The 14,538-nt window shown below is 34.7% G+C and overlaps 1 protein-coding gene across 1 annotated transcript in view; it reads right to left on the minus strand.

Moving 5' to 3' along the window:
• Nucleotides 1-14,538, minus strand: part of exoc4 (exocyst complex component 4) — a 197,312-nt gene that overhangs the window by 11,201 nt on the left and 171,573 nt on the right. The window contains exons 15-17 of the mRNA XM_056455755.1: nucleotides 11,107-11,248; nucleotides 6,413-6,591; nucleotides 6,175-6,334 (exon numbers count right to left, since the gene is read on the minus strand). Coding sequence (XP_056311730.1) covers nucleotides 6,175-6,334; nucleotides 6,413-6,591; nucleotides 11,107-11,248 — 481 coding nt within the window. The remainder of the gene's footprint in view (nucleotides 1-6,174; nucleotides 6,335-6,412; nucleotides 6,592-11,106; nucleotides 11,249-14,538) is intronic.

The following is a 14,538-nucleotide window of genomic DNA, read 5'->3' on the forward strand; positions in this document are numbered from 1 at the left end:
TTGTGGTTATCAGGAGCACAGAGGAGCCGCGGTGTAAACAGTCTCAGCCGTCACCCTGACACGCTGGCTAAATGTCCTTTTTCCACACGCTTTTACAAATGGCCTCACAAGACAGGTGCTTTTCCTACAGCTTGACCCCTGACCCGTGCACGTCAGTCAGCCCGTTTCTGAGCTGTGAATTTCCTAGCAAATTCAACTTCCCTTCCTCAATCTGTAGGCATGCTTTAGATTTCACATTGCAGAAGAGAGAAAACATGATCAAAATAATTGTATTTTTGTATGCTTCTGTTTTTCACTGCATGTTCTGGAATATTTAAAGAAAAAGGCTGCCCAAACAACATGCAAGTATCTTTTTCAGCAAACTTTCAGCCAATCAATAGAAGGTTTTCCTAAAATAGCATGCAGGCTACACATTTTACATTTCAGAATTCCTAAAACTTTTCCTAAATTCCTAAAAGTCAAGTTATTCTAGACTTTCCATATTTTTCAAACCATTTAACTGTTAACCAGGCAATGAGATTATAGTAAATGTTTTCAGGCATTTGTATGTGTAATAGCATCAGTTGGTCTCAGCATAAGCCCCTGATGTATTGCTAAAAGCCCTTGATCTTTTGGAATATGTTGCACTTAGGTTGTATAACATTTATTTTGTTATCCAAGTATTTAAAATAACCACATACATCGTGCATATTCTACTTAATGCAGTTTTTGTGTTGGGTATTTAAATAGTCAGCTGTTCAGCAATACCTGTTTCTACCTGCAGGTGGGAGTGGGACTGTTGTCACATGGCAAGAGTTAAAAAAAATCCCACCGCTGCATTCATTATTTTGAGGAGCTGAAGCTGATGAGGTAATAATACCACTGAGTTTTAACTACTGGTGAAGCTTAATATTTGTTTCCACAGTAAAAAATGTGTGTAGTTTTGGTGAAATAAAATAGCTGTAATCTATAAAATGTGCGTCAAATCAATGTAAATACAGGCAAATTATTAATAAAAACGTAAATTGTACTAGCTTTCAAGATATATTATAGATATCTAGACGTATTTATCTAGATACTGTATGATACAGCCAGTCACATCTGTTTCTGTAATAAAGTTATGTTAATTCCCAGTGAGTTCATGCATCCAGCTTATTATTTTATAGCTATATTCCGCTGTAACATGCTATGTCAGTTAGCATCAGATTATAAATCTACTTTATTCTTATGAAAATACTTAATATGGCTGGAAGAACACATATAGACCATTTATTGTCATAGTCGTGTAAATGGTCAGTTAAAGCCTTTTTATGCCTTTTAGCTGGGTGTTCAGCGCGGGAATTACAACTTCTTTTTCTTTTTTTTGGGTATTTCTTTGGGGCTAAGCCCCTTATCCCTTTCGACCCCAGCAACGCCCCTGGTTTGTCTACTGAATTGCTTGTAGATGTTCCTATCTAACTCTACTAGGTGAAGGTTCAAGTAAGCTTTACTGTCTGCACTCTCATTGGTACATCCCATTTTATCACAGCTTATTTACATAAAGTTAACTGCTATTGATATCTGTCTATCTTCGTACACTACAAATTACACTCACTAAGGCTGAATTTACTTGATGGAAAATGCACGCAAATTGTGAATTATTTTTAGAGATAAAAACCTGCTTTTTAGATATTCGGTAACACTTTATTTTGATGGTCCATTTGAGTATTAGTAGACTGTCTGCTTAATATCTGTTGATACTGCTCCTTCAACAGACATTTAACTGACTATAAGAAACTTTGCAAGAACATGTCAACTTACACTAACCCTAATCCCAACCTAACAATCTATTTATAATCTAATGAGAATTAGTTGGCATGTAGATGCGATGTAACTTAAATCACATGGTCGCCCACTGAAGCTAATCAGGGCTGCACCTGGTCAGTACCTGGATGGCATACCACAGGAAAAGCTAGGTTGAAGTGGTGTTAGTGAGGCCAGCAGGGGGTGCTCAACCTGTGGTCTGTGTGGGTCCTAACGCCCCAGTATAGTGAAGGGGACTTTTCGGAAGAGACGTTAAACTGAGGTTCTGACTCTCTGTGGTCGTAAAAAATCCCAAGATGTCCTTCGAAAAAGAGTAGGGGTTTAACCCCATCATCCTGGCCTAATTTGCACTGACCTCTGTCCATCATAGCCTCTTAACCATCCCCATATCATAATTGGCTTCCTCTCCACCAATCAGCTGGTATATGTTGTGTGGTCTGGCACAATATGGTGCCGTCACGTCATCCAGGTAAATGCTGCACACCGGTGGTGGATGAGGAGATTTCCCCCAATGTCTAAAGTGTATTGAGTGTCTAGAAAAGCGCTATATAAATGTAAGGAATTATTATTATTATTATTATTATTATTATTATTATTATTATTATTATTATTATTATTATTATAATACATAAGGAGTTTGTCTTACAGTTTGGACAGTTTCTTCTTAGAATAGAAAAATCGAACTAGTCTAAGATATGAACTAAAAGTTTTAAAAATGATTGAATTGCAAATATAAACAAACAATCCTGACAAGAAAAATGACAAATGTGAGATGTACATTATTCTCACAGTTCCAAAACAGTAAGAATATATATACAACATTTTGCACTAAAATCTAAACAAACAAATTCAATTTAGTAATGGTCAACTTAATTTGTTAAATCCCAAAAAACTTGAAAAAATTTAGTAAATCCAAGGAATCATCTTCGAATCATTTTTATTCAGAGTAACTTTGTGATTATTCTTGATTATTTTTAATCCTATTTTTATGTAAAGCACTTTGAATTACCACTGCGTATGACATGTGCTATAATTAAACTTTCCCTGCCTAACCATAACCATAACCAATCAAAATATTGTAACCGAATATGGTAGAGTGACGATTCAAAATGTAACCAGGTCCGCACATGCATATGCATGGACAAATTCTATAAAACTCTGTTATTCTCCCATTATTTATTCTATCAACTCAACCACTTTAGCCAATACTCAGGAGCTAAAAACCCCACAAACATGCCTTCGCCCCAAACTGCCGTCTGGTGCCAGTTTTTGGGTGACGTTGATTAGACATTAGCAAGGCACCTGCAGGACTCTGGGACAGGGCCTGGCTCAGTCTACGGCTGCAAGCAGATGGTGTGTGTATGTGCATGCGCGCAAACATGTAGTGAGAGTAAAAAAAAGCACTCTGGCTTACGCTCGGGGACTAGACCAACACCAGGCACAAGGTCATCTCAATGAAGAACACCCAGTAAAGTTGTTTACTCCTGATTTAAACATCAAAACCTCTGGCAGCAGCCCTGAGCACTCAAATTACGACGTTTGTACTCGCATAAATAAGTAAACACGCTCACATTCAGGAGCTTTTAAGCTGCATTTCTGCTCCGACGCTGTGCTTTTAATCACTAGATGGCACTGTGACCAAGGCCTGGCGTTAAAAGGAGACGAGCGCCGTTGGGTTTGGCCACTGCACTGCTCAGCTTTAACTCAAATCGATGGTTATTACTGTGTCCTTGGCCCAGTCGCCCACAGCAAGCATTCAGATGGGAGAGCGGCCAACGATTCCCCGTCTTCCTCATGGGCTTTTCTCCCATCTCCCAGCATCCACGTATATGCCTTGGTCTCTCAATGAATCCCTCAACAGGCAGACGTTCAAAGCTGAATGTAAATGACAGGGGTGCAGCTGCAGGAGTTCGCCCCTATGGTGATCCTTTATTATCTCGTTTTGCAAGCGCTTTATGAGGATAATGCCAAGGTATTCATGGGGGGTTTGTATGTGTGTGTGTTTGTGAGTAGGAGGGGTCAATCACAGAAGCCTTGATAGAGTAAACAATGTACTGTAATTCCAATCACCACCTGTACCACTCATGCATCATATATGAAAAAGAGAGAGGGAGAGAGAGATAAAGAGAGAGAGAGAGGGTTCAATAAGTCAGCACTGTAATAATCATGCAAGAATTCCGCCGGGTATTGATTCGCATTGTTTGTACAGCAAAATGCCCATTACTCTTTTTAATTTAACTGCCCTGACAGTGATTTTCACATAAAACAATTTTAGACACATGCTGTTCGTTTTATACAGTCTGGAGAGAGTCGATATTTATTAATTCATTCTGTTTACGGTAACACTGTTCAATATATGCTCTTTTGTTAAATTATTGTTTTTTTATTATTATTATAAACTAACATGAATTAAGAATGAGAAATGTCCATCTATGAAAGAATATACTGTATATATAACAATCCTAACCAACGTAATCTCACGGCAATTCGTAACTTTTGATTTAGTGGCTAATTCGTATGAATTCGTACTATCTAATTCGTACAAATTAGTACAATTTGCTCATCAGTCAATGACGGTTGGGTTTAGGGGTAGGCATGCCTATATTTTAAAATCGGACATTTTCATACGACTGAACTCGAATGAATTCATATGAATTAACCACTAAACTGACAAAACGTAAAATACTTACTCTCGTGAGATCAGGCTGTCCTAACATATGCAACATTTGATGCTAAACAATGTATTAGGATGTCATGTTAATTAATGTGTTTAACTAATTTTGAAATGAAAGCTCAATGTTTTTTTCCTACACTATTAGAAAAAAATGTACATGAGCTGTCACTGGGGTGGTACCTTTTCAAAAGGTACACATGCGTACTTGAAGGGTCCATATTGGTACCCTAAAAGTATATATTAGTACCTACAAAAAGAGAAACACTTTTGTACTTTTTAGGTACTAATATGTAACTTTGAGGTATTAATATGGACCTTTTAGGTACAAATCTGTATCTTTTGAAAAGGTACCACACTCCAGTGACAGCTTGCGTACCTTTCTTTTAACAGTGTAGAATTAATGGTAAAGAAACATAAAATGAAAACTAAATTTAAATGCTTTTGTTAACTGGAATGCAACACTAAAAGACACGTTTAAAATGCATTTATTAACTTTAATTATTGTTGATCATAATACTGCATTATCCAATATTATTGAATGAAAATATGCTAACAAGAACTAATAACAAACAGCTGTATATTTATTGATTATTGTTAAAAAAGACTAGTAAAAAAAAAATGTACAAATGTATTTAAAGATAGACCATGTTAGTTACCAGTGTTATCAATTAATATTAAAAACTATAAAACATTAAAACATTTTTTAAAATGCTAATTAAGGGTCACAGCTAAAGAAAACAAAAAATGGAAATAAAAAATTAATTCCAACCATCTGTTGAATTAAATAGATCTGATGGAAACTTGGGTTAGGCGGCATATTGAATCTAACACAGATGAAAGCGAGGCTGTGGGTGTCAGTCTTCCAGTCCTTACATCAATATAGAAAAGTATTGGATCAAGTCATTTTCACAACTCCCACCTTTCAAAACAGTTCTCGTCCACGTTTTTTTTTTTTCTTCATAAAGAAATCTCACCACCTGAACAATTTAAGTTGTTAAATATCGGTAAAACTTTCGTCCAGAGCAGTGTTTCCATGCATGTCTAAAATTAAACATGATATAACCTTGACTAAACACTTCTATCCTGAATTATTAGCCCCCTGGTATATTTTTTCCCCTAATTTCTGTTAATTTCTAAACATAATAGCTTTTTATTTTGCACTGTCTGTATTTTACTCTGTCTGGAGCCAGCACCTAGGCTTTTAACTCATCACAGCACACGTGCGGCTGATGATATGACAATAAAAGTGATTTGATTGAACTAATTTCTAATAACTCATGTATTATATCTTGGCTATTATGACAGTTCAAGATACCAGTAATCAGCTTAAAGTGCTATTTAAAGATTTAAGACACCCTGGAGTGCTTTCTTTTCCTTAAACTTAAACAGATTTAAACAGACTTTAACCTGTTAGCTTTAATTGTGGAGAAAACTGGATTATTTTGAGCTTTTGTCAGCTAATTTCATCATCTGGGTTTAAAATCATTTTTGGGGCGGGATCAAGATCGCTGACGAAATTCCTTGCTCTTTTAATCATCGTTTGGGAAATATTGTATATGAACCCTAAATAAGCTTTATTATACATGACATCCCAAAAACCATTTAGCAAAAAGGCTTCAGTTCAGGCTGTCCACCAGCTGATTAAATTTTAAAAGTTTTGTACATTCCAATTTAAAAATAGTTTAAAATAAGAAAAAAAAAAAAAGTTGACAATCTACCTGGCGAAATCCAGATCAGCCTCGCGTGACATGGTGATGTTGGTCAGGTTCTGCTGGAGCACAAAGATATTTCTGCACATCTTTTTTATGCCAGACTCACTGATGCGCTTGAAGTACTGGGCTCCGTTTATCAGGATGCAGGAGATCAGGTGACCCAGACCTGCAGAAACAGGAAAACAGTCAGAAAAGAAAGATGGCTTCGGGCATGGACCTCCTGTTGAGGCGAGATGTCACTCACCCTCAAAGATATACTGAAACTTGTGCTGCTGCAGGGCGGCTCCCATCACCTCCTCGATGGCACTGATGTCTTTATTCAGCTTCACCACCAGGGGGTCATAGTCCATGCTGGCTGCATTAGCCACGATGGCGTAGTTGCCTTGTTTTGCCAGAGGGATCAGATAATGGAAACAGTGGACCCTGATGGGGCAAAGATGACAGGCACTGAATGACAATTACGAGCTGAGACAGACAAGAACTTTCCTGAAGATTTGGAAACATGATTCGATTTAACTAGCACAGGATTTTATCTCAAAATTAGTATTTTTTTTTACCTTATTAAACAGTCTTTTCATCTGACAATCCTGGAAACCTTAATTAAGATGTCTTAGATCAGGACAACTAATTTATTCTTGGTATTTTTTAACCAATTTTGTTTTTAATTTGGCTGCTCCTAAGTGACATAATTATCTATATAAAAACAAATCAATAAATGAAACATATGAACTTATATCAGTTAACACAATAGTACAATATAGTATTAAAAAGTTCCTGTATAGTTAATGGAAAATAATGTAATTAGTCATTATAAATGTATTATTATAAATATTATATGTTACATGAATAAATATATGAATCATTTAATATACAAGTAATACAAGTAATAATAACAATACCAATAATATTGTAGTTAAACTCATATATGAAATGATTCATACGTTTATATACATTATGTATTTATTATATTATTTATATATTCATGTATTTTTATTAATATTATTATTATTATATTTATTTATACATGTAAACGTGAATAAATATATAAATAATTTAATACACAAGTGTGATTATTACTATTAGTAATAATAATAATAATAATAATAATAATAATAATAATAATAATAATAATAATAATAATAATAATGTAATGATACTTGTATATGAAATTATTCATATGTTTATGTATATTATTTGTATATTAGATTAATTATATATTCATATATTATTATTATTATTATTATTATTATTATTATTGCTATTATTATTATTAATATTACATTTATACTTATAAACATGAATAAATATATGAATAATTTAATATATGAGTATCATTACTAATATTAATATTACCAATAATAACATTATGCATCATTTATACTGTTACATATTATATTAAATATATATATATTTATATATAAAATTTAATATTGGTTTATATCATTAATAAATTTTTAATTATTACAAAAAACACTATACAACTACTACTAATATTTACATATACATTATTATTATTTCTTATCATAGATGTAAATAGACCTCTCAGCTACCACTAATATTAACATTTATATTCATTCATTCATTCATTCATTTTCTTTTACTAAGCATATTCTGATTAGTCCCTTTATTAATCTGGGGTTGTCACAGCGGAATGAACCGCCAATTTATCTAGCATATGTTTTTATGCAGAGGATGCCCTTTCAGCTGCTGGGAAACATCCGTACACACTCAATCACACACATACACTATGGACAATTTAGCCTACTCAATTCCCCTTTTCCACATGTCTTTGGACTTGTGGGGGAAAACCGAGCACCCAAAGGAAACCCACGCGAACACAGGGAGAACATGCAAACTGCACACAGAAACACCAACTGACCCAGCCGAGGCTCGAACCAGCGACCTTCTTTCTGTGAGGCGAACATGCTTCCCACTGAGCCACCGTGCATACACACATTTTACACAAATGTTTAGACATGTTTTTTATTTGTGATCACAGATGTATAGTGTTAGTAGTACTCTAGACTGTGATCTGTCCCCGGAGAAACTCCAGATGCTGGTGGTGAATAGAATATCTTACTCCACATCTTCACTCTATAAAACCGAATGAACTGGGATGATGGAATGTGTTGTGAGCAGGTGTGTGTTTGTGTGTTCGTTTTTGTGTGTGTGTAAACAATCTGTGAAATGTTTATGTGCTCATAAACCTACATCTAGGTGTACAGATAAAGAGTGTGTTTCATAGACAGAAACACATAGAGAGAAGCTGAGATGGAGAGGTTTCCATAATGGCCTCCAACAGCCCTGCAATAACCCTCCCCTTCCTCGTCCAGCATTACAGAAGCTTTAAGGCAAGCCGTCCGCTACCAAACCATAAAGCCTGCGTCTTCTTCCTCTTCTTACCTCCCTCTCATGGCTTAATTTACCCTCAAGCACTGTCAAGGGAAATTTGCTTGATGGAAAAAGTCAATAACGCGTAGCATGGGAGCCGCGAGTTATTGTTTCCAAATCATAAACAGGATCACATAAGCTAAATGATATCACAGAATAATCGGGCCGAGCAGGAGGGAGGGCTTGTGGAGGAGGGTACGCAGAGTGAACGACCCATTTGGTGCTCTTTTGGGCTGGACAGACCCTAAAAATACAAGCCGTTTAATACTGATGAGGCTGATGGTGAATTTATGCAGTTAGATTGTATGTGTAGAAGACATACCCAAAGCTAAGTTCTCTTTCATTTTGTTTTGCATATTGTTATCGAACATGATGACACTGCAGAAGCATTTTAAGTGCTTAAATGAATATGTAAATATCTGCTACACTCTTCTCTTATTAACAATATAAACAACCAAAGGATAGTAGTGAGAAAATCACATTTAAAGGAACACTACACTTTTTCTTTTTGAATTTTTTTATTTTATTAATTATTTATTAGAATTTATATTAGTATTAAACAGTTTTACTGTTTTTTTAACCCATTTAGCCGATCTCCGGGTTTGATGGGAGCACTTTTACCTATATCGTCCTAGAAAACATATAATAAATAAAATTTTCTGTTTGTCATACACTGTAAAACCCAAAAAGTTAAGGTAACTCAAACTGTTTGAGTTCAAAAACTAATCCTAATGAGTACTGTTAACTTAATCCATTTGAGTAAATGAAGCCTATTTGAGCTCAGTAAAACCCGATTAATGAAGTGAACTCAAACCGTTTGAGGAAACCGATTGCTACAAACCATTTCAGTAAAAAAAAACTAATCTATACTGTGAACTTACTCCATTTAGGTGTAAGTAATGAGGTATATAATTAACTCATTACCTTCAAAACTCTTTTCAAATGAATATAATTAACTTTCAGTCAATTTTGAGTTAACTACACTCATTTCATTTGATAAAGTTGACTATTGGGTTTTATAGTGTAGTACACAATGAAACGACAGAAATGTCAAGCTTTAAATAGAGAAAAATATCGAAACTGTTCAGTCCAGGGTTTCTTCAGGTTTCATTTAATCAAATTTCAGACTTTTTAAAGACCCCTTTAAGACCATTAGGAATAAAATTTTAGACTTATACAAGTTTAAAGCCTAAGGATTTTTCTTGAATTGCCTGGTATTATCATGAGGAAACGCGCAATTGTTTGTAGTTTTTCCCCGATTAGGAAATTTAACTTGGGACATTTGCTGTAAAAACATTTAACATCTGTTGTGAATTGTATCTCTTTTCACCAAAAAAACTTAAATATAAAAAAAAAGGTTTTATCCAGATGGTTTTATCCATATAGAGCAGCTTTACTTTGACAAAGCTAAATTAAGACCTGTTTAAAATTATTCAACTATTATTTTAAATTATTTATCAACCTACAACACAATATTCCAATGAATTCACGACTTTTTAAAGCCTAAAATTTTGTTTTTGAAATTGAAGACATTTTAAGAGCCTGCGAACACCCTGTGGTCATTTTTGAGGGAGAACTAGGCGTCTATGGTAGCATGATCTATGCTAAGCTAAAAGTTGTCCTGTCAGACCCAGAGATCGGCTGAATTGGAAAAATTGCAAAACTTAACTGTTTAAATACAAAAAAAGTGGTGTGTATCTTTAATGACCACCCTGTGGTCATTTTTGAGGGAAAACTAGGCGTCTATGGTAGCATGATCTATGCTAAGCTAAGCTAAAAGTCATCCTGTCAGACCCAGAGATCACCTGAACTGGAAAAAATGACAAAACTTAACTGTTTTAATCTAAAAAAGTGGAGTGCACATTTAAGAAAGTATCTAGTCATAGCAACATGAATATTTTTGCATATTAGAAATATAACTTCAGGTACTTATAAAAAGCAGCTCTCTGCTCTTTTCACTCATGACTGAATTTGACGGACTGAACAAATGTTCAATCTAACTTACCATTTTAAAGCACACACACTGTGAGAAAATGAAAACTTTGCATGAAATATAAAACTCCTACAAATCCAAAAAAAGGATCTCTAGATCATCTTGTCAGATGACAGCCAGAATGAAAGCAGACAGATGAATGCGCTTACTTATTGTTGCAAAGAATTCTAAATTCATATCTATATTCACCTCAAAAAAGAAAGTACACAGTGTCACACTGCCATTAATATTGGTTTCTTATAACTAGTTGGCCCTCCATGGACCAACAGAAAAAGTCAGGATTTTTCTTAAATAATAGATTCAGTTTTGGTTTGTTTTTCACTATCCCTTTTCAAAAACCCCACAGAGTCCTTGAAATATTTAACATATGTAATAAGGTGCCATTCTGTAGTCAATATTCACTGCCATTATATGAACTACAAGCATGTGTTTAAAATTCTCCATCCATCATTAGAAAACATCATTAGAACAATAGCATTCATTTTTGGGTGAACAATCCCTTTATTACATGCATCTGGCATCTTCTAGGATTTAGATGAAGTGGTCAGACCTACCTGACCTCCAGATGCAGCACCAGCAGGCAGCGGTCAGCGATGTCTTGAAATGATCTGGATAGGTCAGTCAACGTCTGGAGAATCTGCTCTCGGCTGCGAACGTTCTCACTGTTCACCTGTGCATCTGAGCCTGGGGATACACCTACACAAAAGACCAAATAAGAGCCATAAAACAAACCTGAAAAACACATTTATAGCCAACATACTGATAACAAGTAGAATAGCTTCCCGGATTTCTTATGAAATTCAACAATATACTATATTATTGACATAATTTTGGCCATGTAGAATACATCCAGCTTGCATAATTCACGAATGCATGGCATAAACTTGCTAACTAATAAAACTTGCTAGTGCATTTTATAAACAAACAGCAAGAAACAGCTGAATTAAACATTACAAACTTGTAAATGTACTCTAATAATCTTTATTTAGCATATTTTACAGCATATTCAATGAGACACACAGCCAGAGGATGACTATCAAACAGAAAAGTGTGTGTGTGTGCAAGAATGAAACTATGCAATCAATGAGGCACGAGAGATGGCGATGGACACTGACTTCCTGCAACTCTCTGCGGCATCTCTGCACTTCTGAAGGTCACATTCACACACATATTAGAAAAAGCGAGAGTGTGTGTGTGGATGGACGTGTTTGCTGTACTGATGGATGCTGGTTTGCTCACATGGCCCTTGGTCCCTTGTGTTTGTACAGGAAAATGGGCACTGCCATTGAACAATTACATATATACACATAGTCCAGCATCAAAAGAGATAGAAAGGGCAGCAGAGGTTTATATATGTGTGTGTTCATTTGGTAGTTAATTACTGTCTGTCTGTAACTCTTAGCTGGAAAAAGGTTTGTGGGAGATAAGGTTGTGTTTGGCATGGAATGATTAAAAAACGCTTGAAGACAAGGAGAACAAATACAGCAGCGACGACCAGGTGGAAGATTAGAGGCGCTGGGCCACTGAGGACTGATCTGTAATTCCAGAGAGGGGAGAAAATGTCCCTGATGTGACGCCCTGCGGATAACAGAACTGTCAGGTCGTTAGAACAAGCAAACAGTCCATTTCAGTCCTATTTTGCAGGTCATTTAAACTACATAGCAAATCAGTGATTACCTTTTTTATTTATATTGAAAATTTGAGCTCATCTAAAATTAAAGTGAGCCATTTGCTCACTCTCATATCTTTTCAAACCCAGAGGATCTTACAATACTTCTGCTGTGAAATCACAAAAAGATGTGGTCATTCTTAGGAAAAAGGAATATATTTTAAACATATTTTCGTCTCTTTTACTTTTCATTTAACAATATTATTTGTATTGCTTAAAGATGATATATTAACTGAACTTATTCTGCTGAGTGTGATATGCTTTCCATAATAATGAATCATTTTGCAGAAGTAGATGAAGCTGATAGAAATGCAAAGGCCTGATTGTCTAAACTTAACTTGAGATTTGTAGCGAAGCTTCCTGTAAGCAGAAACGTGTTGAAACTGAACACAGAATATGCGCAGTTGGGAAGTCTTATGCTTTTAATATTGTGCAGATAATTCGTAGAAAAAGAGGACGTATGTATGGGTGCGGCCAATGAAGGACTGGAGAATGATTGACAAGCGACGAGTTTCACTAAACTCCACCTGTCAATATCAGCTGCCTATATAAGTTGAAGTCCGGAAATGAAAGTTGTTGCGCACCTCCTATATGTAACTCTTGCATTGCATTGAGGATAACAGAATTCTGTGAATCGAATTATTCATTTGCATGCAATAAATTACTAATATTTCTGACATTGAAGAAAAACCTCTCCTGACCTTTTTTATTGAACACGCACGGAATTGATTAAATATTCTAACATCATGCTGTTCTTTTTTTGTATATAATTGAGTAAATCATTTTAAATTTGTATTAATGTACATGCTGTATAAACCTTGATTATAATTAAGCCCACATAATTATATATTAGCTATATTCTAATTGCTATTATGAAATTAATTATTTTTCTAACATTTTCGAAGTGCTGTTTAATTGAGGGTTTTGTATTATGTTTGTTTTATAACTAATTTCCAATAACTAATTTCCTTTGTCTTTGTCGTGATGACAGAACATAATACTTTATTAGTTATTTTGCCAGAAACTTGTATTCAGCCTAAAGTGCAATTATAGGCTTAACTAAGTTAATTAGGTTAACTAGACAAGTGCAGTTAATTAGGTAAGTCGTTAGACAACATTGGTTTGTTTTGAGGCCAATCAAGAAAAAAAAAAAAAAAAGAGAAGAAGAAAAAATGTAACAGGCAAAAAATATACAGCGGGGAAAATAAGTATTGAACACATCATGTTTTTTCCTGGGAATAATATTTCTAAAGGAGCTGTTGACATGGAATTGAACCAGTTTTTGGTAAAAACCCAAACAATACAAACATAAAAATAAAACAAAACTAAATAAAAAATTAATTAAGTCTAATAATAAAGGAACGACACAAGTAGAAAGTACTGAACTACTGAAACGCATTAAATACTTTAGACAAAATGCTTTTTTTGGTGATGGCAGCTTAAAGATGCCTCTCATATGGAGAATGAAGTTACATGCATTGCTCACATGTGATTTTTGTTCACAGACTTTAACAGAGCATTACAATTTTGATGGTTCAGTGAGTCTTGTCTATCAAATCTGATCTTTATTTTGTATTTTTCTATTGAATTCAAGTCATGTGATTGGCCTGGCCATTCTACAGCTTGATTTTCTTTCTCTGAAAGCATTTGAGAATTTCCTTGGCTGCGTTTTGGATCACTATCTTGCTGAAATGTCCACTCTGGTTTCATCTTCATCATCCTGATAATGTAAATGTTGGACTGAAGCAGCTAACATTAATGTGCAATGATGAAGGGCAGAGGATTGCTTAATAACTACTAAAAGATTTCAGCTGCTGTCTGGGCTTTCACTGCCTTTCTACACCTCCCTTTCTTCATGTGTTCAATACTTATTCCCTGCGGCATTTTAATTTGTTACGCATAACTTAATTTGTAAACTAATTAAATTAGTTTACTTTGCATAAATTACTTTCAAGTCAACGGCACCTTTAGAAATATGTTTTCTGAGTAAAATGATGAAGTGTTCAATACTTATTTTTCCCATTGTATAATAGAAACACAGTTTAAATGTCCTTGTTATGTTAAACATCACGTAAGAAATATTTCAACGTGTGCACACACACAAACACACACAAAATATAATTAATGTTTATGAAAATATTACCATATACATTAGCGTTACATTAATATATTACTTATAAATTATATCCGTCACAGTATTTATTATATTCATTAATAGTTTTAAACAAAAGCTTCAAAGAGATAATTTCAGAGTGCTTTTAATCATTACCTGCTTTTGCATGCCCAGCCAAAATAACACATTTACCAGTTGGGTGCA

Source organism: Danio aesculapii, chromosome 4 (genome assembly GCF_903798145.1).
Source record: "Danio aesculapii chromosome 4, fDanAes4.1, whole genome shotgun sequence".
Classification (NCBI taxonomy): domain Eukaryota; kingdom Metazoa; phylum Chordata; class Actinopteri; order Cypriniformes; family Danionidae; genus Danio; species Danio aesculapii.